At 47.1% G+C, this 26,962-nt stretch overlaps 1 protein-coding gene across 1 annotated transcript in view; it reads left to right on the top strand.

Moving 5' to 3' along the window:
• LOC144101968 (leucine-rich melanocyte differentiation-associated protein-like) overlaps window positions 1-18,749 on the top strand; it is a 29,513-nt gene extending 10,764 nt beyond the window's left edge. Inside the window, exon 3 of the mRNA XM_077635210.1 lies at window positions 17,599-18,749. Within this exon, the coding sequence (XP_077491336.1) occupies window positions 17,599-17,911 (313 nt within the window). The 3' untranslated portion in view covers window positions 17,912-18,749. The remainder of the gene's footprint in view (window positions 1-17,598) is intronic.
• The last annotated feature ends 8,213 nt before the right edge of the window (window positions 18,750-26,962 follow it).

The raw sequence follows: 26,962 nt of genomic DNA, 5'->3' as shown, positions 1-26,962 counted from the left end.
ATTAGAGAGCCTTTTACAACAGTTACCGGAGCCATACTTGATAGTTGGCGATTTTAATGCACACTCTTGTTTCTGGGGCAGTGAGAAAACCGATAGCAGAGGTCAGGTTATTGAGGATTTTATACTATCCAACAATATTTGTTTATTGTACACCGGTAAACCTACTTATTGCTCCCATAGTTCAGGAAAAATGAGTGTTTTAGATTTGTCTTTTAGCTCTCCTTCAGTTTTTAACGATTTTAAATGGGATGTCTTAGACAACCCGTACGGAAGCGATCATCTCTCTGTTAAAATCTGCCTGTCATCCCCACCATCAGTCACCCAGACAAAACCACGGTGTTGGAAGCTCAATTTAGCAGACTGGCAGCTGTTCACGTTAGAAAATATTACGTTAGAAAATCTTATCCTAAATGAAATAAATGAAAAGTTCACAAATTGCATTCTTTCTGCCGCACGCTTGGCTATTCCCCAATCTTCAGGAATAGTACAACGCAACCATAAAATGGGGTGGACACGAGATTGCAAAGGAAAAAAACAACAAAATAAAGCTTGGGGTATATTTCGCCGATACCCCACACAGGAGAACCTTATAAACTTTAAGAAAGGAACAGTACAACGCAACCATAAAATGTGGTGGACACGAGATTGCAAAGAAGGAAAAAAAACAACAAAATAAAGCTTGAGGTATATTTCGCCGATACCCCACACAGGAGAACCTTATAAACTTTAAAAAAGCAAGAGCAAAAGCGCGGTACATACGTCGAAATGCCGAAAAATCATCCTGGCAGCGTTTCATTTTCTCGATAAACAGCCAAGTCTCTTCGAAAAAAATGTGGGAGGCAGTACACAAAATGGATGGTCGCTACTCGCCATTCACAGTTCCTCTTCTGACCACCCCTAGTGTACAGACAAATATAAAAGAACAAGCAGACATAATAGGCGAACATTTTTCCACTGTATCTAGTTCCTCTAACTATACAGAATCATTTTTAAAATATAAATACACAGCCGAAAAAGAAAGACTGCCGATAAAGGGCAGTGCTCACGAAGCATATAATAGCCCATTTACACTACAAGAAATTAACAGTGTACTTTCTTCGGGTAAACAAACTGCACCAGGACCAGATGAAGTCCATTACGAAATGCTTGCCCACTTGTCCGAACATGCTGTAGACTCGCTTCTGAAATTTTTTAACAAAATATGGTTATCAGGAGAGATTCCAGAGGCATGGAAAAAAGCCATAATTGTACCGTTGTTGAAGCCGGGAAAAGTACCTACCTCCCCTGGTAATTACAGACCTATAGCCCTAACAAGCGTACTTGCCAAATCTTTCGAAAGCGTCCTTAACATTAGATTAATGTTTATATTACAATCTCGTGATTTTCTTGACATCCATCAGTGTGGCTTTAAAAAGGCGTGCTCTACAACCGACCATCTCGTCCGCCTAGAGAACACAGTCCGAGAAGCATTTATACACAAGCAACACTGCCTTGCGGTCTTTTTTCGATTTAGAGAAAGCCTATGACACCACATGAAGGTTTGGCATACTGCGGGACCTTGGAGACCTCGGAATCCATGGTAGAATGCTAAAATGCTTGAGTGACTTTTTGACCAACCGTTCATTTCAAGTACGCCTGGGTGCCACTCTCTGAAACTTTCATTCAAGAGAACGGCGTGCCTCAGTGGTGCATTTTAAGCACCACGCTTTTTACAGTAAAAATGAATTCCCTAGCAAAAATAATCCCAAAGTCTATCATGTATTCTGTCTACGTCGACGATCTCCAGATTGCTTGCACATCCTCTAGCATTTCATCGTGTGAGAGGCAAATACAGATGACAGTAAATAAACTAACAACATGGGCAGACAGAAACGGTTTCAAAGTTTCCACGCAAAAGTCAGTAGCTGTTCTTTTTCCGCTTAGAAGAGGACTGCACACTGATCCCTCCTTGTATTTAAATGAAGTCCCACTACCAATTAAAGATGAGCACAAATTTCTAGGAATGACATGATAAAAAGCTCACATTCCTACCACACATAAACATACTCAAAAAGAAAGCTTCTAAATCTCTGTGTATACTAAAAGTACTTTCACGAAAACATAGGGGCTCCGATAGGACTTGTCTTTTACGGATTCATCGCTCTGTCGTACGTTCTACTTTAGATTACGGATGCATAGTTTATGGGTCAGCGAGGCAATCGTACCTTAAACGGCTAGACCCAGTACACAATTTAGGCTTGCGTCTTTCCACCGGTGCATACAGGACGTCACCGATAAACAGTCTTTATGTGGAAGCCAACGAGCCGTCGCTTACAGAGAGAAGAACCATGCTCACTTGCTCGTACGTTTTAAAAATCCGTTCACTACCTAAACATATCTGTCACCAAATAGTCACAAAGTGCCCATCTAGAACACTATTTAACAACAAAACATTAGCAATAAGGCCACTTCTCCTGCGTTTTGAAGATGTGTGCAAGAACCTCGGTGTAATGGATGCATTACCTGGCGTTGCTCGAAGACGTGGTCCACTGCCTCCATGGTTCAATTTTCCTGTAATCTGTGACCTCACTCTTGCACATTTCCGTAAAAAGCGAACTCCACAGCAACATACATTACAAGAATTCCGTGCCCTTGAAGAAAAATACAGTAGTTTTACAGAATTTTATACTGATGGATCAAAAACAGATAGTTGCATAGGAAGCGCAGTGGTGCGAGGAAATTCGGAGCAAATAGTAAGACTACCACAGTGTTCCTCCATCTTCACCGCGGAGTGCTACGCAGTATGGATGACCATAGAAAAAATACTAAGTGAGAGCCTCAAAAATGCTGTTATCTACACAGACTCCTTAAGTGTACTTGGAGCTCTCCATTCTAAAAATGCAAGCTCCCCTCTGCTTGGTGACATCATACACAACATATTAACTGCCATAGCTCAAGGACAAAATATAAAACTGTGCTGGGTCCCGAGTCATGTAGGAATAAAAGGCAATGAGAGAGCAGATGTGTGTGCTGGTAAAGCTCGTGGCAAGGAAATAATGGAATTAAATATGCCGTTTAATGATTGCATGAAATTAGTAGTAGCAAGGAAACAAAGAAAAAAATGGCAGTCGGCTTGGAACAATGAGGTCAAAAATAAACTACACTTGGTAAAACCAGTTTTAGGTGAATTTAAGTCATGTGTGCACCAAGAACGTTTCAAGGAAGTGATCTTATGCCGTCTCCGAATAGGCCACACACACCTTACGCACAACTTCCTACTAACAAAACAAGACAAACCTGTTTGCCAACAATTTGGAGATGAACTCACGGTTAACCATATTTTATTCTCTTGTGTGGAACTGGAAGAAATAAGAAAAACATATTTTACTGAATTTTATAATAAATGCATTCCTTTTCATCCCGCGCTGCTTTTAGGAGACGATGCAATTGTTAATATATCATGTGTTTTTAGCTTTCTTAACGAAACGGGATTTTTTTACCCACTGGTTTGTTTAATTTTAGTACACCTCAGCCAATTTCTCAGGCCTGAGAAGAAAGCTGAGGCTTTTATTTTGATTGCTTGGGAGCCCCGATGTCCTTACGCAGCCAAGGAAGGCTACTGAGGTTACCCGGCCCTCTTTAAAGCTTTTACTTGTAGCCATTTATAAAATTTGTGTATGTGTTCACTGGGTAATATTAATGTTTGAGGGCCCCTAGAGCAAGGATTATTCTTGCATTGCTATAATATTCAACAAAAGACTTTTCCTATACCTTTTTCTTGGCGCATGATGGCCTCAGTTGCCTATGTGCCATAAAACACAACACAACACAATCCTGTCATCGCGGCATTCGCTGAAGAGCTTACCCTCCCATTGCTCTGCATTTGGGTTTGATATAATTGAAACGACGTCGACTTTTTGACATGCTCATGTTAAGTGATACAGTGTGCGTTTTTCATCGCACCACGGACCCTTGTGTTCGTAAAGAGTGGGGAGGATTTTACTTTGTGTGTTTAGGTTTGGATATGAAAGAAAGGAAGACGGAAAAGGACGAACACAGCGCTGACTGACAACTGTTTAATCAGAGACGCACACACAGCTTAAATACCCTTAGACCAGCGCAAGCGCACACCATAAAAGAACCAAAAAGGAAAAAATAGGAAAACAGAATCTCATCACATCTTTATCGCAAAAACTTTGAAAGGAACGCCTTTTCTGCATTATACAAAAGGACTGAGGTATCGCTGACGCATCCTGACCCAGCTTTTTTAATATAGTAGGCCTCTATCGTTTCACAGGTTCTTTTTAATTTGCTTCTGCTCAGAATCCTTACTCCCGAAAACATCGGTGTGCAATCCTTGCAAGTTGCGCAGTGCTCGACAAGGTTAGCACCTTCCCTATTCCTTAGGTCTCTTACGTGTTCCCTAAGGCGGTCGTTGACGCAGCGCCCCGTTCGCCCTATGTACGACCTGCCACACTTCAAGGGGATTTCGTACACAACGCCTGTGGCGCATTCCGCAAAGCGGTTCCCGTGCCTGTTATTACACCCAGGTTTTTGGTTTTCACCTGTGATGCGTCGGGCCAACTGGCCAAGCTTCCGAGGGGCTGTGCACATTGTGCCGGTTTGCCACCTTTTTGAGGCCATGGGATAATTTGTGCACGTAGGGCATCACTTCAGGTTTTACTTTAGCCTGCGGAGGGGTTATTGCCTCCTTCCGAGTTCCGGGCTTCAACTTCTTCAATAGCGCTTCTGCAACAGCGACAAAAACCGAGTCAGGGAAACCGGCTGCCTGAAGCCTAGCCAATTGATTATCAAAACTATCTTGCATATCATGCACGCAAGAATTTCGGAGTGCAGACTCTAAGCAGACCAACACACATGCTTATTCATGAACCTAATTCTTACATCCAAGAACTGCAGGCTGTCTTCAACCGGGAGCTCATACGTGAAAGTGAGCCCCCTTCCATGCTTTTTGAAAAGATGAAGTACACTCATAAGTGTACCCTCATTGGGAATGGCGCAATGTTTGTCTAAAACAATTAAAAAGTCATCTATGTAACGAAACACTTTTCGAACACAGTCAATCTTAGATTGCTTAAAATGATCGCACAAATGGCGATCAATGCATGCTAAAAAGATATCACATAAAACCGGGGCCACACAAGACCCAATGCATATCCCCTTCTTTTGCAGACAAAACTCCTTGTCAAAGACGATAAACGTACTACACAAATCAAATTATAAAAGCGCTAAAAAGTTTTCTAAGGTAATCCCCGACGTATTTTGAAACTGAACGGGTCCGTTATCGTCAGTACATTCCTTGACAGCAGCAAACAGTTCTTGGTGCGGAACGGAATAAAAAAGGCCGTCAACATCAACCGCATTAAGTCATATCTTACATCTTGGTTATCCTTTAGGAACTGAATTACATCCATAGAACTCCTCGCCAAAAAGGGATCATTTATCTTGAGGCCATTCAACACTCTTTGAAGGAATCTGCTGACATTATTCTGCCATGTTCCTCTTTCACTTACAATTGTACGAAGTGGGGCATCAGGTTTATGGGTCTTCACACTAAAGAACACCTGTAACCCGCCACTGTCACTATTTGTGATGGCTTAAGCAAGCAGCTGTAGCTGTAAACGCTCCGGCAGGGACTCCTCAAGGTCGTTGACGTTGTATGTTCAGTAGTTAGTATATCCTCGAGCTATTCTGTCCGCCTCTTGGTTTCCTGTCACCACCATGTGCCCAGGTACCCAGATGATCTCATGTTTGATCGGTTCTGAATCTGTCTGTTGTGTCTTGCCGTCTACAGAGCGGAGCATGCGGAGCACTCTGTGACCAACTCTGCCGCAAAGATAGTTGTGGCAGGCTCTTGTGAGTCAGTAAGAATTATTAATGACCACCCAATCCGATAGCCCTCCGCTGCCGCTAGAGCGACGGCCGCCTCTTCAGCCTCGGCTATCGTGCAGTCTTTCAACGAGGCGCTGGTAATATCGTGTAACTCCGAGCTTACTACAGTTACTAACGCGTTGTTGGTGTCTTGTCCCGTGGTCATTGCGTATGTGGCAGTGTCCACGTACACTGTTGTATCCTGGGATGCGTGTGTTTTCAGTAAGCGGTCGACCCTTACCTCTCTGCGGTCTTTGTGGAGGTTGGGGTCAATATTTCTTGGTATAGGAGCCACCATGAGCGTGCTGCGGTACTCATCGGGGATCGTTTCGGTTCTCAATATTTCCCGAATTTGCTCGGTGTAGCCCAGTTTCTTTAAGAGAACTCTGCCGGTGGGGGTCTGCTGCAGTCCGCGCATTTGGGCGACGTGCTGCGCTTCCTGTAGTTCTTCGAACGTGTTGTGCAGGCCCAAGGCTAAGAGCTTTTCAGTTGAGGTGTTATGGGGTAGTCGAAGCTCGGTTTTATACGCAATGCGTAAAATCGCGTCCGCCTGTTGTATTTCACCCTTGATATGGTTGTAGTACGGGAGGCTGTACGTCGCCCGGCTGACCACAAGGCTCCTGGCCAGCTTGAGTGTTTCTTTGCACATGCCATGACGTCTGTGAGATGCGCGTAATAATGCAGGCCGCTTGGAGTGTAGATGCCTTTAATAGCGCAAGGGTATGAGTACAGCGTTGATTTGACTTTATCAGTGTCCCTGGGACTCGTATGAGTGTCTTCTCTGGTATTGGTTCTCCTTCGAGGTAGACTTTTTGTCGAAGCTCTTTACTGACAGGGACTGTTCGGCTCTGCTTTCCTCTCCACACATAGGAGCTCAGATTTTTCGGTCGGGCACGCTAGCCCTCTTGCTTTGACGTAGTTTTCCACGCAGGTGGCCGCTTCTTGTAGCCTATCCTCTTTCTCGCCAAGTGAACCAGTATCAGTCCATATGGTGATGTCGTCGGCATAAAAGACGTGGTGTATGCCGTCGATTTCTTTTAGTTGCTTCGCCAGTCCGATTATGGCCACGTTGAATAGCGTGGGCGAGATGACCGACCCTTGATGTGCTCCCTTGTTAGGCGTTCGAAACTTACCTGACCGAAGTTCTCCTATACCGATGGTTGCAGTTCTGTCTGATAGGAAGGCTTTGACGTAGCTGTGACTCTTTCGCCCGCAGTTCAGGTCGTCTAGGCCCGCAAGGATTGCTCCGTGACTCACATTGTCAAAAGGCCCTTTGGTGTCTAAGGCTATTATTGCGTTTTCTCTGTCCCTAGGAACGTTCCGAAGTACTTCTTCATATAATTGAAGGAGTACGTCTTGAGTGGATAATTTTGCTCTAAACCCGAACATGCTGTGAGGGAATAGTTCGTTGTCTTCCATGTAGTGTGGAAGTCTCTGCGTTACCACTGGCTCGTATAGTTTTCCCAGGCATTACGTAAGCGAGATCGGTCGGAGGTTTTCTATCTGCAGTTCCTTGCCTGGCTTGGGTATCATGACCACATCGTTTCCACTCCTCGAGGACTGTTTCAGCTTCCCAATGCTTGTTGGGGAAGTCGGTCAGTTCGATGACCAGCTCATTGCTGACGTTGCGGATGAGTGCGTCGTTGATCTTATCCGCACCCGCTGCCGTATTTCTGGTGGCGTTTCATATGGCCGCGTAGACCTCTTCTCGTGCCATGGGTCTGTCGAGATTAGCGCTATCGTCTCCCCGGTACTGCCCTGTATAGGTAGGCGAGTTCGTGCTACCAAAGCATTTTGCGCGCACTCTGTCGAGGCGTTCCGAGTCAGTGCCCTCTAATTGGTGAATCAACCGGTAGATGGTTTTATTCTTTTCTGCTTTTGTTTGAGTCTGATCAGGGACCACTCTAAAGATACGCCAAGTTCGTGTCGTGCTTAGCGTCCCACTAAGAGAATCGCTGAATTGTTGCCAATTTCGCTTTGCCAGCTGTGTGGCGTATTCTTCTGCTTTTGCTATAATTTCGGCGATCTTAAACTTGAGTTTCCTGTTATGTTTTTGTTTTTTCCACCTCCTGGGGAAACTGCGCCTAGCATCCCAGAGTTTGAGCAGCCGAGCGTCCACCTCGGGTGTTTGCGCCGTTCGGTTTATGCTTTTGGTGTACTTGTCTTGCGTATGCCTTAGCATGGTTCCCCATTCCTCTGTCGACTGTATTCCATTCTCGGTAAGGTTGCTGTCGCATGCTTCTAGGAAGGCATTCCAGTCCGTTATTTTTGCCGTGCCCAACTGGAGTCTCAGCCTGTCTGAAGTTACTTGCGTCTTAAGTATGTGGTGGTCGCTGCCTAAATTTTCCAATAGGTTCTCCCAAAATGTTTGTCCGATTGCTCTTACGAATGTGAGGTCGGGGCAGGTGTCGATGCTGACGGGATTTCCAAACCTGCTAGGGGTTGCGGGGTCGGTGAGTAGGTTGCAGTCGAAATTATCCGCAACCTCGGCTAGTGTTTTGCATTTAACCCGCCGTGGTGGCTCAGTGGTTAGGGCGCTCGACTACTGATCCGGAGTTCCCTGGTTCGAACCCGACCACGGCGGTTGCGTTTTATGGACGTAAAACGCCAAGGCGCCCGTGTTTTGTGCGATGTCAGTGCACGTTAAAGATCCCCATGTGGTCGAAATTATTCTGGAGCCCTCCACTACGGCACGTCTTCCTTTCTTTTTTCACCCCCTCCTTTATCCCTTCCCTTACGGCGCAGTTCAGGTGTCCAACGATATATGAGACAGATACTGCGCCATTTCCTTTCCCCCAAAACCAATTATTATTATTATTATTAAGGAATGCGACGCCAGCCTAGGCGCAGGCTGCCTCCGCTCCCTAAAAACGGCTTCAAAATTATCCTACGACCCAACAAGGGACTGGCTGTCAGACTGCTTCCCACCCACCAGGTAACCCGCGCTGTAGTCGCAGCGTGCGACCACCAATGCAAAGATGAAGAGTTGATCATCAGGCTCCGGCCAGGATCTAATATCATAATCGTAAGCACCCCCCGATGAAGACTCCGTTCGGAATCTTTTGCGAGTTCCAGATTGTCCAGCTTGTGAGTTCTCTCAGCTCCAAATATAATTTGGTGGCGCTGTGGATTGGTACGGTTCGGAATGGTCAAAAACTGCGGAGCCGATGCGACACACGTCCACACCGCTCGGAAGCCATGACGGATCCCCTTTTTGCTCCAAAATTATTGCATTCAGTAGTTTTTCCTGTTTGATGTAACGCGGGACTCACCGTGCAAGATGTTGATACCCGATTACCACGCAGCGAACTTTGTCGCATTCCCTAACCATACAGAGATTCGCAGAAGCCTTGCCACATATACGTATAGTCCACCCCTCACTGTCCCCCGGGCTTCGCCTTATGCCACTGCTTCGGGCCCCTCCCGAAAAAAAAATTCTGGCTACGTGCCTGCTTACCGGTAATGCAGTTCACTAAAGCATTGCAGCCTTTAGTTACCGTCTAAAAAAGAGGCATAAAACACGGCGCGTTTGACCATTGTCTGGTCAGAGCTCAAATAAGCACGTCGCTTAAAGGCCATTTCCGCCTGCGAAGTTATCCTGGGGCAGGCACCTGCACGACGCACACACGGTCGAGTGCAGCCTTGCTTTGTGCAGTTGTGCAGTTTAAATTAAAAAAAAAGAAATGAATGTGGACTAGCTCAGCTAATCTAGGATATACAAAGCCAAAGCTGTCGGCGTTCATTGTGTTCATTGGCGTTGGCAACGTTGTACATGCCGTTCTTTTTCACGAAAAGAAAGGCGCACAACTGACTCCCTGGGTCCCTTGGACGCCTCAATCGCACATTGAGGTACGTGGTGGTGGTGAGAGATGTGGTCTGTAGAGTCACTGGAGCTTTGAAATTTTTTCCAGTGACTCTATGTGGGCTGCATGCATTAGCGCTGACAACGTTGTGACAGACACGCGGCACTGCAGCAACAGGTCGCAGCGTTCATTGGGTGACCAAACTCTCGCGATCAGCTATTCACTGCCACCTGTAAGGGTGGGCGCGCTGCCTTTCCAGTGTGCGGAACGCAATCGAAGCAGGTTTTTGCAGTTGGACACCAATGCCACGTACATGAAAGCGAGATTGAGGTGTCCACTGACCCAGGGAGCTAGTTGTGCGCCTTTCCTTTCGTGAAAATGAACGGCCTCTACAACGTTGTCAACGCCAATGAACGCCGGCGGCTCACTTTTTTTGTTTGGTTTTTGAGGAAATTTAGGAAATGGCGCAGTCACTCTCTCACATATCTCAGTGGACACCCGAACCGAGCAGTAATGGAAGGGATAAAGGAGGGAGGGAGGGAAGGAAGGAAGGAAGAGGAAATTGAAAACTGCAAATTGGGGGGGGGGGGGATTTTGCTCAGTGGTTGGGATAAAGGAGGGACTGAGAGAAGAAAGGAGGAAAGAGGTGCCAGAGCCCTCCACTACGGCACCTCCTTCTCCTTTCACCCCAACTTTCCTCCCTCCCCTTACGGCGCGGTTCAGGTGTCCGCCGAGATGTGAGACATAATGCGCCATTTCTTTTCCTAAAAAAAAACAATTTTCATTTTGATTTCGAGGAAAGGCGCGACGCAGCGGCGGAACACCTGTGGCTCGGTTTTAACTAGTGGCGCATGCCAAGTAGTGACGAGGAACGCTTATCCTAAATGCGCCGCTGACTAGCCTAGTGTAGCTTTCGCTACAAAAAAATACTACAATGAACCTACAGACGGAGCAATGGACGAGGAGAATCCTTTGAAGGCAGTGCCTGCTTCCTGAAGCACACCCCTCAGACTGAGATGTAGATATGTAGGAACGACCTTTTCATAGGCCTTCACTCACGAAAGCATTTGAATCAGCATAAAAACAGCGAAATTTACATTACAAAAGGTACATCGAAGAATGAGTAGTATGAGAAGTAAAAGTGCATAAAAAAGAACAAAACATAGCAATAAAAACCGGGTAAATACAAGAGGCAATAATAATGATAATAATTGGTTTTTGGGGAAAGTAAATGGCGCAGTATCTGTCTCATTTATAGTTGGACACCTGAACCGCGCCGTATGGTGAGGGATAAAAGAGGGAGTGAAAGAAGAAAGGAAGAGAGGTGCCGTAGTGGAAGGCTGCGGAATAATTTCGACCACCTGGGGATCTTTAACTTGTACTGACATCGCACAGCACACGGGCGCCATAGCGTTCTGCCTCCATCGAAACGCGGCCGCCGCGGTCGGGTTCGAACTCGGGAACTCCGGATCAGTAGCCGAGCGCCATAACCACTGTGCCACCGCGGCGGGTACAAGAGGCAACAACAATCAGAAAACGGCAAAAAGGCAACAGCAATGAAAGAACATTCAGGTCACTGCACAAAAGAGCGCGAAGAAAGCTTACTGAAAAAGCAGCTAATCTGATATAGACGCAAAACCTGCGGGAAGGTGGTTCAGACCTTTGGATGTGCTGGACACGAATGGATAACAAAAGGTTCGTCATGAAACTTGCAGCAGTTTGAAGCCGCGGAGAGATACGAAGTAGACAACACGAGCGCTTCTTATCTGTCCGTGTTGCCTAAGCGCTACAAGTTTCGCCAGGAGGGACCAATTCGCCATCTCGAATAATAAGATGTTTTAGTGCGGCAGTGAGCAAGCTCAACGTTGCATCATTATCGACACGTGGATAGCGCCTCCAATCCGTTGCTCCGTTCCTGCGCTCCGGTGATCAGAAAATTGCGCTTATTTTTATGCGTTGCATATTGCAATCACTCAGTTCAGCCCTTGGGCGCGGCCGGGCAGCCACCAAACCACGTGACGTGACGTCACGACAGCCGGAGGAAAAGCTGGGCCCCAACTCGCGCGGTCGCGCGTGGCCGCAGCCACCACCTGACTCCCGGTCCTCCCGCTAGGGGCGCTGCGCTGGCGCGTGACGTCACGGAGGAAAAGCTGGGCCCCAACTCGCGCGGTCGCGCGCGGCCGCAGCCACCACCTGACTCCCGCTCCTCCCGCTAGGGGCGCTGCGCTATGATTGACGTCACGGCATATGTATAAAAGAGCTGCGCTCCTTCGCCGGGACAGTCTTGTACCCTTGTCACACGGGCATTTCGAGGGCCCTCGAACCGATAGTCTTTCGACTCAAAGGCGATCGAGCGCTGCTACATGGGCAGTTTCAATGGTGATCGAGTCAATAGCCTATCGAGTCAACGGAGCAGCACGGAACTCCATCGAGATATGCAACGCATTCTTGGCTTAACCAAGCTAAGCCTGGCCATTTTTTTAATTCTCTACAGTACCACCCGTGCTTACTAACCATGCAGCGCTACGCATGCGCTGTACAACCGGTGACCACTTCGAAATACCGTAGTTGACTGCACGCTCCATCGCAGCTTATCTCGTAACAAGGTAGCACAGGTTATAGTATATCATTGAAAGGTCGCGCAAACAGAATCTAGTAACGAAAGTTACAGGTAACGGCAATGGCCTCCGCGCTTCGCCAAGGGATGCCGCCCAGAGCCGGCGAGAGTGGGCGGGACCAGGCGCATGCGCGGAAAGGGCACGGGCCGCACTTGCTGAGCATGCGCATTAGCCGCCGACTTCCGCCGGGTCAGCGCTTCGTGAAGCGCGAAGGCCGCGCTCTAAGGCAAGTCTAACACAGACTTGCAACAGATTTTATGGGGCACGCGTGCCTGTATCTTAGTCTTGACAAGCTTATACGCACGACTGAGCGCGCAGCAGTATGTCTGTATGTTTTCATAGATAAGACTTTCTTATAGAAAGCTGGTGGTGCTCGCTGGGATGGTTGTTGGTAGAAGGGCCATTCTCACTAACGTGCGCCTTTCCTTAAGTTAGCGGAATTTAGAACGGCTGCACGCACATATTTTTCAGTTTGACAACCATTGTGAAATTCAATTTTTCTATTCGATTCAGTTTTACTCAGGAATGCATGTGAAAAAGATGAATACAATAAAAGTAGTACAGCAAGAGGTCCCATAGTGCATGACTGTCGGGGGGACCTCCTAGAACAATACAAGTGGGGTAGAATAACAAATATTGGGAAGCAGTGAAGTACGTAATTAGTGTTAAGATAAAACCTACAGAAAGCAACGGTGGCAATAAAAGTAAAAGAAACGGTAACAATAAAATCTGTAATGAAAACAAAATAAGCATGTAGAATATCAACTTAGTTACATAATACAACATACAACCAAAAACTGGGATATTGCTGTCTAGATCTGTTGACTAGACAGCGAGCAAATTAAATAAGTTTAATTAAGATGATGGAATGTGTGAACAGTAGTGGATGTTTTAATTTCACACGGTAAGGAATTCCAGTGGGATATGCCAGCAAACACGGTAGTAAATTTTCCATAATTAGTCCTAACTTTAGGTAAAAGGGAATTATTACGCTGTTGAAACCTAGTAGGGTTAGTATTAATAAGTTGATCAGTGACACCGTCAATGTGAGCGTGATGACGAATTAACTTATACATAATTATGGATAATTTTAGAGTAAATAATTGTTCGAGGGGAAGTATGTTCAAGCTGTGATAGAGCGGTGAAGAGGGCGATTGCAATGAGGAGAATGTCATCAGCCTGGTGGCTTGATTTTGAAGGCGCTGAAGTCTTTAAGTGTGTGTGAAGTATGTATTTCGCCAGCAAGACAAACAGTAACTAAGGTTGCTATGGATATAAGCATAATATAATGAACGAATGATATGTGGTTGAAAATATGCACGCGTTTTGATTATGATATGAATGCCGAAGGAAACTTTTTGCAGGAGTGATTGAACATGGCGATTAAGCTTTAGGTGCTTATCTAGAGTGACGCCTAGAAATTTGGAAGTTTCAGAGACATATAGGTAATGGTTATCAAGCGTTAGTTATGGCAGAGTTTTTATGATAGTGAGAGGGGAGTGAAATAAGATGAAAGTTGTTTTTTTTGGGGTTCATCTGTAACATATTTTTACGCCACTTGCTCACATTGCGTAGATCTGTGTTAAGTATGTCCTGAACAGCGACGGTGGATTTGTGAAAAGCGTAAATAGTTGAGTCATCCGCATACAGTATGCATTTCGTGTGATTTAGTGCAACAGGTAGGTCATTGATGAACATTACGAACAGTAAGGGGCCTAGTATGGATCCCTGCGGGACACCTGTGGTTACGTCTTGAGTGCTAGAAAAAATATTATTCACAGAAACAACTTGCGATCGGTTACTTAAATAACTGTGGATGAATTCAAGAGGTGGACTGGAAATTCCAAATGATTCAAGTCTATGAACAAGTATTAGATGGCTAATTATATCGAAAGCTTTTGTGAGATCGATGAAGATGGCTCCAGCAATTAATCCATCGTCAGTGGCTTGTTTGTCTTTTTCAAAGAAAGTGATGAGTGCTAGTTCGGTAGAATGATCCGGTCGGAAGCCGAACTGTTGAGGAGCTAAAGGTTTGAATTTATTCAGGTAATTCATTAGTCGCGGGTAAAAAGTTTCTCAACTACTTTGCTGAAAAAGGGAAGGATGCAGATGGACGGTAGTTATTAATCCTGTTGCGATCGCCTGCCTTAAAAACTGGGATTATTTTACCAACTTTAAGGCAATCTGGAAAAACACCCGCCTTAAACATCTTGTTAATTAAATTTGCTAGAACAGGGGATATATCTTCAGAAATCAGCTTAACTTTGGAAGGATGAATGAAATCTAGTCCTGCACCTGTTGTATTGAGCGATTTAATGACTTGGTGGACTTCCCCTGCAGATGTAGGACGTAAGTAAAAAGACCGACAGCCACGTGGTAGAGAATGCGAAGTGGTTACGTCGTGTGTAGCTTGATGAAGAGTGAAGTGCTGGATAAAGGCATTGACAATGTCGCTGGGGTTATTATATATAGCATCTTCACGTGTAATTTTTGTTATACCTGTTTCGCGTTAAACTCCTTAATTAGCTGTCAATTACGTACAGTGTCATTACCCTTTTTTTTAAATTCGGTCTTGACAATAATTGCGCTTTGCAAACTTCAGTACCATCGAAAGTGTGTTGGAATATTTTTTTGAAACGAGCTCTCAAAGCAATGTTAAAAGGCTGGGTTTTCAGTTTTTGTGCAGATTATTTTTTTGTTAATAGAACAGATCAGGCGGTTAGACATGGATTCCTCGGTGTTCGAAGCCATCGCACAGAAGTGGTATATAAGGTGCAGTTTTCAATGCATGTGGCAATTTTCGTCGAGAATCGCTCAAATGCTTAGCTTGGGCATTCATCCTCCAACTCGGAATTTCAATCTATTCTGCGAATTAAGTGAGTCAATTGGTCATAGTTAAACGATGTTTTGCTATAGATATTATCAACGACAGTTTTGTTTTTCGAACCAAGACAGAGAAAAATTGGGCCATGATCAGTAATTGGATAGTCAATAACGCCTGCAGTGCAACCTGCATCAATATTAGTCAATATATGATCAATTAATGTATTCGAGCCAGTAATGTCAAATCGAGTTGGAGATAGAATCAGAGAATAAATGCTAAAGTTCAGCATACATTGCACATATTCAGAGCAACATGAACTGATAGGGTCAATGATATTAACATTTATGTTCCCACATATGATATTCTTGTTTTCATTTACCAAGGTACTAAGGACTATTTCTAACTGCGAACAGAACTCTTTATAAGATGATGACGGTGAGCGGTAAATGAAGGTGAGAATCGTGTTGCGATTGTTCAACGGCAGTGCACTGCAATGAAATTCAAGCCAAATTGACTCGCATTGAATTTCGTTAAATGAGATATCGTGGCGACGTATATAATTCATATCGTGTTTGATGAATATGGCAGATCTACCACCACGACAAGCGTCACGATGACAGTACTCCGAGACATAGTTTGTCAGCCCGTATAAACTTCCGTCATTGCGTGATAGCCATGTCTCAGATAGACAGATGAAAGTAAATGAATGATCCAGTACTGTAAGCAGCGTAAGAAAGTCGTCATGATGTTTACGTGGGCTACGGATATTAAGGTGCGACAGTGATAGTGAAGCCCGTTTGTCATGAAAATTACTTTTGCTTGTTGGTAAGTATAAATGATCATATAAATGTAGATGTGTCAGATGAAAGGAGAGTTGTCACTGCCTATGTAAAGATGGCAAGGTCAGCAACACACGAGATGCGATAGACTGTGCTCTTATCGGCCTTTCCGGCTTTGATTGTGCGGTTATCGGTCCAGAGGTACTTCCACTGCTTTTGCTTCTTGAGTTCGCGCGCCTGCCCAGAAAGTCGTTTTCGTCCAGGTGTCAGGTGATCATTAACATAGAGAGGCTTCACCGAGCTTTGGGGGAATCCGATATCGACTGTCGACAGCCTGGCCTTCCTTGCTTTAGTGCAGAATTCAATTTTCTTGTCTCTTGACAAAAATCGCGCAATGATGTTAGAATCTGTTTTGGCAGGAACGCGGTGCGCAGTGTCGATGTCAGATGGGGTGACCGGACACCAGATTTTGTCACCAATGGCTTGCACAATGGCTAAGCAACTTTCACCTTGTATTGTTGGACCGCCTTTGACCTCGACGTTGTATAAGCGTAAGTATTACTCGAGATCAGACATGCGTTGCGACAGTTGTTCGTTTTTTTTTTTGTTTCAGCAGTTCGGTTTTTTTTCTTTGAGCACTTTGTTTTCTTCGGTGAGGGTTTCATTGTTTTTTCTACCGTTTCATAGAGTTCACTGATCGTGCCTAGGGTTGTCCTCATCGTGACCATTTCATCCAGGAGTGACTAGATTTCTTTTGCAAGCTCGGCACAAGTCGGCATGGTTCAATCGTCCCGTACAGACCGTTTAGGCAGCAGTGGCAGCAGCAGAGTATCAGATCAATGCCTTATTATAGTGAAGAAAATAGCATGTACACTAACCTGTATAAACAGATGGAATAACTTAGTTGTTTTCGCAACCACTGCTGCCAAAATAAGATACGTTCTGAGAGAAAGCGGCCTTAAGTGTCCACCGTAAATTTTTGCATTCTTTCTTTTTTTCTCATGTACAATGTGCAATTGTGATGCTGATTATGGGTTATCATTTCATGTCTTTTCCAATGCATTCTAACAACGGCCCATATTTTCCACTATCCTTTTTGTGCACTATGAACAGTGATCGACTGCAAGACTGCGTGTCTGCCGGTGGAATTCAAACCTCCCACAAAGGTCATTGACCTGAGCGCAGCATCGAGAAATAAAATAAATAAATGAATGAAAATAAGGGACTCTGCCTCTGTGACCGTCGTTCGGAAGCGAATAGTGCCGTGGCTTGGCCTCAAGGATCCGATCCGCTCCCATTAAATTGTCTTGTCGCACCGCAGTTTACTAGCGAAACGGCCGGTAGCGCCGACTTAAATTTTGGCTTTATTTTTGCTTATAAAAGCCCCGTTTTCAGCGTAAATGGAGTCTATTGTAGTCGGCAATGTAGTAAACCGTCAATACAAACCAACGTGAACTTCTCCTCGCTGTCCCTTTAAACATGGCCTGAGGCACGTGCTGCTAGCTCATGTCGCAGCGTATAAATACGCCCGCGTGTTTCCGAGAAATGATGTACCCTTTTGCCCATCCCAGTGGCATATGGAACACATCAGTATAGCTCAGCCTTCTAGGGAACTTTCGTAGGGGAATGGCCGATGTAATAGGAAATATTGGGACGAGTAATAGAGTAGCCTCCGTCTGTCCTTCTTTCCCCATGGCACGCAGGTACCGCTACTACGTGATCCACAAGCTGCGCAACCTCAAGTTCCTCGACTCTCGCGCCGTGAGCAGCGCCGAGCGCGCCGAGGCCCTCCGGGTGGGGGCCTTCATGCGGGTGGCGCGACCCCCGCTCCACATGGCGCCGCTGTGGGCCGAGGGCTCCGACTCGGAAGCCGAGGGCTACCGGTACACGCCGCTGCCCGCTCTGCCCACGCACGGCATCGGGCAGCACCGGAAGACCGTCTACGGGATGCTCAAGTACAAGTACACCGGCAAGCACTCCGAGGGCAACCGCTTCATTCGAAACGACCAGCTCTGAGGCCGCCTTCTGTGCGCGTGAACGGCCTGGTACCGGTGCGCGTGGCACGTGACGCTCACCAGCAACTGCGTGCCACGCGTTTGTTTCGTGTGCGTGTGGATTTGCACATTTACCACCCCGTGGCCCGTCGTCCCCGGCGTCTCGACCGCCGCTTGCGGTTCACCGGACAAGGCGCATGTGCCCGTCTGCTTCACGAGGAAGCATGTTTCATGCCAGCGTGCGCTGATAGTGACACCTTGAACATTGACTGTGACCTAATCGGCTCGCTAAGATGGGAACATTTTAATGGTTTCTGTCATCAGCCCGCGGAGTCTACATATAAGGCTCGATGAACAACAACTGCAATCATGCGGCGATGAACACTCACCACTGCCTCTCTAGCGGTAGCATTACCGAAGAAGCCTCTGCAATTTTGATTTTCATGACTGGCACGACTGGCTGTCATCGAGGATCCCACGCCACTGTAACGCCTGTTGAGTTGAGATCTAGGTTTTGTATATTAATTATAGCGTTTAACACTGAGGGGGTGACTAATTAGACCAATTTACGTTACGTCACGCCCCCTCCTTTTTATCGTGGGCTGGTAGCTTGCAATGATAGAGGCAATACATAACACTGAGGAACTTGCTGTTTTGCCGAAAAAAAATATGAATTTAATTTAGCTCGCAGAACAGTGAATCAATGTGGCGAGATCGTATCAGTATTCTTGCGTGCGCAGATATTTCTAAACAGTCTGCTCGCTGCAATCAGTGTCATGCGCGAGGAACTATCTTGTGTATGCCCCTATAGAACTGACGTAGATACTTAGTTAACTTTTAGCAAAAAAAAACAACAAAAATAGATCTTGTGTCAAATTTAGAATGCTGTTTTTACCTATGATATGTAACGCTCGGAACGATCGCTCATCGGCTCAGTGCTTGACTGCGAGCAAATTGTTAGCAAGGTTTAGATATATGCGCAGTAAATCGCAGTGTGCCAAGATTTTAATCGCTCAACTGGCACTGTGGACTTACCGTGTCACGCATCTTTATCGTCGCAACTTTTAAGAGTCTCCTCGGCTCAACCGCTGGCTCACTTGCATATTGCGGAAACTTTTATCTCGCAGTAGGTCTTACAACAGTTCTTCTCACGTTCGGCCGCGTATGGTGCAAGTCTGCAATCTTCTGCACCTCTGCAGACGACACATGGCGCCGCCCCATCGTCCTTAAGGCAGGTTCACAGGCAGGCGACTGAGCGAGTTGAGCAGCTTGTTGGAACCTCGCCGCTCGAGCCGACACGACTCGCAAAAGGTTTTTGCGCCTCGGCGGCAGGATTCGCTAGCGTTTTCGCTTGCATAGGCGTAAACCCGGTGTTGGCGCATCTCGTTCCCTCTATCTAACAGCAGACAAATCCGGGCTTGCGTCATACGCGCTTGAACCAGGTTAAGTGCCGCTGTCAGACTTACTGCGAGGTAAACAATTACGCCCGTACGCAAGCTCCGTGCCCAACTTCACCTCAAACGAGCCATCGGTTGAGGCAGGAAAGATTTTAAATGTTGCTACGATAAAGAGGCACGACACAGTATAAGACGTACACTGACTTAGCACAGCACTTCCAGGGAGTGGAACAGAACTTGTCGCAAAACGAAAAAAGTGGCAAAAATAGAAAAGCGGAAAACCGGCGATCTTTTAGGCGCAGAGTTCATTCCATGCGTTAGATGAATCCGCTTCTGAGAAATACTAGAAGTGCTTATGTTGTGTTGTGAAAGTTGTTCTCGAGGGGAGCGTTATGCGAAGGTTCGTGATATAGTTTTTATCATAGCCGGCGGGCAGGACACTGCCGCTGGCCACAGCGTGTTTTTATTGCTCACTTCTTGTACATGCGCATCCTAGCGCACATATATCTATTAAACGGTGGTGTATTTCACTCCCGAGTAAATGCAGTGTTGCCCTGTATTCTCCCGTTTGTCGGAACCTGTCTTCGCCGCAACGAAAAAAATCGGCCGTCGTTTGCATAGCGTTGCGGTAAGGGACAGTCACCGCTGCCAACGGTGCACTTACCCACAAGCATGCATGTTTGCGTCGAGACCATTTAACAAACTTGTCTTATCTAAAATTTTCAGTGCAGTTCAATCAACGCTTAGGGCAGGGCGAGATTTCTATTTTGTTCAGAAGGTACTGCAGAACCTTAGACAGTACCTGCTTGGGGGGGGTGGGGGTGGGGGGAGGGTGTTAAACATCGCACTTTAGCGTCAATTTTAGTGCCTTATACGAAGCTTTATGCGTTACGCTACGACTGCGCTTAAGATCTGATAGGAGGTTTGATAGCTTGAGCGGCCGGCAGCAGAAGCTGTAAGTCTGCACAGCCAGAGATCTGGAGCCACGCGCCGGCACTTCGTCTTTAACTTCTTCGTCTGTGCGTTCTTCATAGTTCGCTATAATGGCCCCGGGAATGAAGAGGAGACATTCTGGCGACCTAAGGCGACGGCAAGAGGAGCGGGTCGTGATTAGCCTTCAGGCGACTGACATGGACAAGTTCACGGCCGCGACGACGCAAGTCCGAAGAGGTGTGAGCGGCTACACAATATAATTGACAGGGGAGGTTCACCCGACGACGCGGTAAGGGTTACGATATTCTGTGCGAAATTCGAAGACTGTCCCGGTGTAGTGGAAGGAACCCAAAGCCGAACTAATGATTCCGGAGAGAAAACGTGCGGGGTTTGGTGTGTATCCTGCACGTTCATGGTTTCGGCGACCTTGGGATTCCCATATGAAAGAACGGGCCAGTTAGCGACATTCCTCGGCATGCTTGGCGAGTTCGGAAAGTGGCGTGCATTCGCAGGCGTCCGCAGTGTACGGCAAAATCGTGTCCATTGTGGATGGCGGCTCACGCCCATACAACAAGTAGAAGGGGGAAAATCCGTTGGTCGACTGGGTGGTGGTATTGTAGGCGTATACGTCACAAAAGGAAGGACAGCGTCCCAGTTCGACTGATCTGACGAGACGTACGTGGTGAGCGTATTGCCGACAGTGTGATTAAAGCGCTCGGTCAGCTCGTTAGTTCGAGGGCGGTAAGCAGTGGTTGTCCGATGAATGACGCGACGCTCCTTGAGGAGGGCTTCCACCACGTGCGAAAGAAAGACACGACCTCGGTTTTTAGCAACTCGCGCAGCGCACCGTGGCGAAGAACAAAATTGTGCAGCAGGAAGAGGGCAACTTCGCGAGCAATGGCCGCGGGTTGGGCGGTGGTTTCTGCATATCCGGTCGAGTGGTCGACGCCAACAATTATCCAGCAGTTTCCACAGAACGTGCAGGGGAGCAGGCCGTAGCGGTCGGCGTCAACACGATAGAATGGGCGGGCCGGACACTGTAATGGCTGCAAGGGGCCGCTCGAACGGGCCACGGGAGACTTGCGTTGCTGGCAGGCGATGCAGGAGCGGACGTATTGGCGAATGCATCCGTACATTCCCCGCCAATAATAACGTTGAGAGGTTCTTTGGAACGTCTTCAACGCACCAGCGTGTGCGCACTGACGGCCAGCAGGAAACGAGGCACAGATCTCAGGACGTAAATGGCGAGGAATCGCGAGGAGCCACCGTCGACCATCTGGCCTGAAGTTATGGCTGTGGAGCAGGCCATCGCGGAGGACAAAATGCGGCGCTTGGCGGCGGAGAGTGCGCGAAGGCACCGCGGCGTGGGCGTTGGTGACGACATCGACGATCGACGCAAGCCACGGGTCTTTGCGCTGTTCCGCAGACATATCAGAGGCGGTAAGAAGCGAGAGGACGGGATCTGACACGATGAGCATGCAGCGGCGCTGGGAACAGGAGATCTAGATAGAGCGTCGGCGTCCACGTGCCTGCGGCCAGAGCTATATACAACGCAGATGTCGAACTCCTGAAGGCGGAGAGCCCATCTGGCGAGGCGGCCGGCCGGGTCTTTAAGAGACAACTAGGAAACCGCGTGGTGGCCCGTGAGATCAAACTGGCGACCGTACAGATGGGGCCGAAATTTTGTGAAGCGCCCACGTCGCCAAACATTCCTTCTCCGCAACGGAATAGTTGCATTCAGCCTTGCTGAACACCCGACTCGCATACGCAACGACGTATTCCTCAAAACCATCCTTCCGCTGAGTCAGGACAGCTCCGAGGCCGACACCACTTCTGTACCTCGGTAGGTGCTGCCGGGTTGTAGTGGCGAAGTGTGGACTGCGAGGTGAGGGGGTGGCGCAGCGTGGTGAACGCGTCTTCGCATTCGGGTGACCAAGCGGACAGGTGGCTGTCTGTTCCAAACAGTTTCGTGAGTGGCGCAACGATCGACGCAAAGTTGCGCACGAAGCGCCGAAAGTAGGAGCACAGACCCATAAAGCTCCGAAGCTGCTTGATGGATGTCGGCCCATAGAAACTCTGCAACAGCGCAGAGTTTTGCCGGGTCAGGGAGAACGCCTTCCTTAGAGACGATGTGACCCAGGATGGTTAGCTGGCGGGCGCCGAAGTGGCACATCTTCAGATTAAGCCGCATGCCGGCGTCGGTGAGGCAAGTCAGAACCTACTGCAGGCGTGTGAGGTTAGGGGAGAAATCGAACGAAAAGACTATATCATCCAAGTATCACAGGCACATGTTCCATTCTAGCTTGCGTAAGACGTTAGGGATACCATTCTTTCAAAATTGGCTGGCGCGTTGCACAGGCCGAATGGCACAACGGTGAACTCGTAAAAGCCGTCGGGGGTAACGAATGCGGTCTTCTCTCGGTCAGCGGCGGCCATCGGTACCTGCCAGTAGCCCAAACGCAACTCAAGGGAGGAGAAGTGCTCTGCGCCTTGGATACAAGCAAAAGCGTCGTCGGTGCCGAGGAACGGATAATTTTCTTTGTGGGTAATTTTGTTGGGTCGTCGGTAATCGACGCAAAATCGGATAGAACCGTCTTTCTCCTTGACCAGCACCACCGGAGAAGACCAAGGGCGGTGAGTGGGACGGACGACGCCGCGGTGCAGCATGTCCTCAACTTGCTCACTAACTTATCACTTGATGCTCAGCCGCAGACAGGCGATAGGGCCGCTGCCGAAAACGCGGGTGAGAGCCAGTGTCAATGCGATGAGCCACGGTTGATGTACGGCCTAAAGGCTGATGGGCTGCATCGAAAGCGGAGCAGAAGGTGTGGAGAAGGGCTGAGAGCTGCTTACGGTAGGTGGAGGGAAGATTATCGTCGAAGGCGGCGCGGAAAAGTTCGTCAGGCTCAATAGCGGGCTCTGAATGCATGGCGCTGACTGGGGGACTGTTGGCAACCTCTTGGACATTGAGGCCAGAGAGAAGGCAGGCAGTTTGAGTGCATCCAGGGGACTCGCCATGGAGCAGGGTAAGGGGACTCGGGGACGGATTGTAGTGCAGCATCTTTGTGATACCCTGGCGGACATCGAGGACAGCGAAGGTAGCGGCAGGTTCTTGTGGCGTGCAAAGGAAGCAGACGGCGTTAATAAAACAGTGTCAACCTATGTGGCACGGCACGACAGGGAAACAAGAGCCTCCAGTAATGTACGTTGTGGGGCCAGTTGGTTCATACTCAGACTTTTATGCGCACAAAAAGACGACACAAAAAGACAAGGTAGACAGGACGGAGCGCGACTTTCAACTGTTTTATTCCAGAAAAAGTACATTTTGGTATAAATGTCATGTACTTTTTCTGGAATAAAACAGTTGAAAGTTGCGCTCCGTCCTGTCTACCTTGTCTTTTTGTGTCGTCTTTCTGTGCGCATAAAAGAAGTCTGAAACAAGGGCAGATGGTTCCGGCGGAACTTCGGCATCTTCAAAGATGGTGACCTTGAGTGGCCAGGGGGCAGAGGTTTCAGTAGTAAGCCCGTCAGACAAAGCAGTAAATTCAACTTCAGCGCGGGCGCAATCGATGACGGCATTGTTTTGTGACAGGAAGTCCCACCCGAGAATCACATCATGTGAGCATGAGGACAGCACCAAGAATTCGACTGCATATAATATATCGTCAATGATGACCCGCGCTGTGCATGAGGCCAGAGGGGCAATGCGCTGTCCACTATTGGTGCGGAGCAAGAGACCCGGAAGTGATGCCGTGACTTGGCGCAAACGGCGACAGAGTTTTTCATTAATCACTGATACCGAGGCACCCGTGTCGATAACCGCATGCACCGGTGTCCATCTAAATTTGAGACAGTTAGTGCGCCATTTCCTTTCCTCGAAAACCAAAAACCAATTAGCTTCCAAATACGAGAAGTCGGAAGAAGCTCGGCAACACTACAGAATCTAACACAAACAACCACCTAAATACTAATAGTGATGAGAATAACAAACAGGTGGCATGGAATGAAAGAGAGAGAGAGAGACATGATACGCTTAACACGTACAGTCACTCGGTCACCAGCAGGACATCATAAGGAGAAAATGATTGCTCTAAACAACAAAGCTTACAAACAGGTGCTTTAGCTACGTCCCAGCGGGGCAAACACGAAATCAGAGGCCTTAGGCATTCATGACAGCCTTGAGGAAATCACAAGAGCACACGTAATCAGTCAGCGAGAAAGCCTATTGTTTTGTACTTGAGCTTTGCAGTCGAAGAAGAGTGGCAGCCGGGCACTTGAATAGCGAACAAAAGCGAACTGGACGTTTATTAGACCAGTACGTCGACATGCTTCCCAATGGGCACACAAAATCGCTTAGACGTCCTGTAGACGTCCAGAACGTCCATGGGACATCCAAGGGGGGTTCAGTGCCCATTGGCTTGTTCGATATTATGCCAAAGAGAGAGGGAGGCCAGGCCTTGCAGTTGTTTTTATAGGGCTTAGTAGGTGGCGCAGTAGGCGGTCACTGTTGCCCGACGGCTATATAAGAGTACGCTAGATACAGCCGAACATGACACCTACCACAAATACAGAGGAAGGAGCAGGCTGAAATCGATGGGCATACAACCAGAACTGGCCACCACATACAGCAAGGAAGACATACCACGAGAAATTCAAAAATAGATGAAGATAGCACCAATACCTTAAAATATGCACCGAGAACACTACGCAGAGAGAAGGAAAGCCAGGACTACTAAATACAGACAAAAAAAGAATGGGAGCATAGAACACGTCCTATACACAGACGCAGCCGAATATGACAAAAAATGCGATGGCGATAGCAATCATAAATAATGAGTTAAACACCAGAGGAAGTGCCACGACCTGGGAAACTCACTCAGGAGAAGCGGAGGAAATCGCAACAGCTATAGCCATGAAGGCAAATAGTACCAACCAGAACCTAACAATAATAAGATTCACAATCGTCATGTAAGAATTACATGAAAGCAACACACTCAAGCAAAGCACTGCGCCCTTACAAAAATTTATTTAGACACTCCATAGACTTTAGTCTATAATTTATTTAGACTGTATATAGAAAGTCTATAGATTTATGACCATACATTTACAATAGATTTGTCTATAAACAACTCATAGACAAATTTCAACTGATAATAGACACAGGTCCATAGGCAGTTTATAGACAATCTATAGACTTATGGCCACTCACTTCCTGTAGATTTCTGTCTGTAGATAGTCTATAGACAAACGTCTACTGGTCTAGTAGGCATAGACCTAGACATTTCATAGGTATGTAGGCTGGCAATGCTTTAGACCTTTGTCTACAGAGTCTGTAGGCCTGTCTAGTAAACCTTTAGTAGACCAATCTCTCTACACTGTCTATAGACAAAGAGTCTACAACTGTTTAAAAAGGTCACGACACGGTCTTTAAAATGACATGACGATCAATATGCTTGCAAATTTAGTTTATTTCCAAGCTATCCAGGCTGGGAATATGCAATACATGCAACATAAAAATGCACCACATTAAAATAAACGGTCCGACTAGATTCCTCAAAGCATTCTTGCGACCTGTTGTCTGCAATAAGTCTGTTGACCTGTACAGTGCAAATAAAAAACGTAAGAGGAACTAAAAAAAATTTCCCACTCTATTCCTACGCATGTGCAACGCAAGGCATATCCTGGCTATCGCATTCTAGAAAGCTAATCTTGATCTTTTGGTTTGAGGTTATCGGGTTTAAAAACCCAAGGCCACTCAGGCTACGAGAGGCGCTGTAGTGAAAGGTTGTGGAATAACTTCGGTCACCAGCGGTTTTTTACCGTGCACTGACATCGCATAGTACACAGGCCTCAAGCATTTTGCTTCTATCAAAATGCAACAGCCTAGGCCGGGATCGAACCTGCATCTTCCAGGTCACCAGAAGAACACGATAACCACTGAGCCATCGCGCCGGCTTCATCATTTCAGTAAATACGCATGACAGATTCTAAGTGGTTTTTATAAAACATTGTAACTAAGACCCATAATCCCTGAAGCACTCTACCTCTACACTGAATACTTACTGCCAATTGCGACCTCTGTAAGGCGATCAATTGGAAAGAAAACTTGGAATAATTGTGCAACATATCAGCATTGACACGCCACGAGCTGTTGAGAATGCTACACCATAAAATGTACATTCAGTGCTCTTTACAGAGCGATCTCAACAGGAGAATATTGCAGCATTTATTCTTATTCCCGCCACTGAGAAAGCGCTTCAAGATACCCTACATGAAGCCTGGTGCGTACGCTGATACTCAAACGGGCACAAGCCATGCAATACCTACCAGCCAGACTGCGAACCGGTTCACCACGGTTTTGCGCCCATGACTTGAAGCCCGAAGACGAAACTGCATACTCAAACATCAGAGCGCGCTCTTATAAACAAGAGGGTTGCAGCGCTTCCTTGCCGCGCTCATTATCCAGGAAAACTCGAACAGCAAATAGTGGCCGCAGCTGCGCCGTTTCAAAAGTAGACGTGAGCTGGAGATAACATACGCATTATTGTAGTGGCGAAATACGCCTGAAACTCACCTAGTTATTTCTTCAAGTGCAGCCCGAACAGAGCAGTAAAGAGGCGGTTCTTTCATCCTAGTACCCTAACCTAACGCTGCTAGTAAAATCAACGAATACGCTCAAAGTAGGAACTATTTCATTGAAACAATTAACGTGTTCATCGAAAGGCGCAGCCATATTAACACAA

The sequence above is a fragment of the Amblyomma americanum genome, chromosome 8, assembly GCF_052857255.1.
Source record: "Amblyomma americanum isolate KBUSLIRL-KWMA chromosome 8, ASM5285725v1, whole genome shotgun sequence".
Lineage (NCBI taxonomy): Eukaryota > Metazoa > Arthropoda > Arachnida > Ixodida > Ixodidae > Amblyomma > Amblyomma americanum.
The sequence above is the reverse complement of the archived record's forward strand: the minus strand, read 5'-3'. Positions and strand labels throughout refer to the sequence as shown.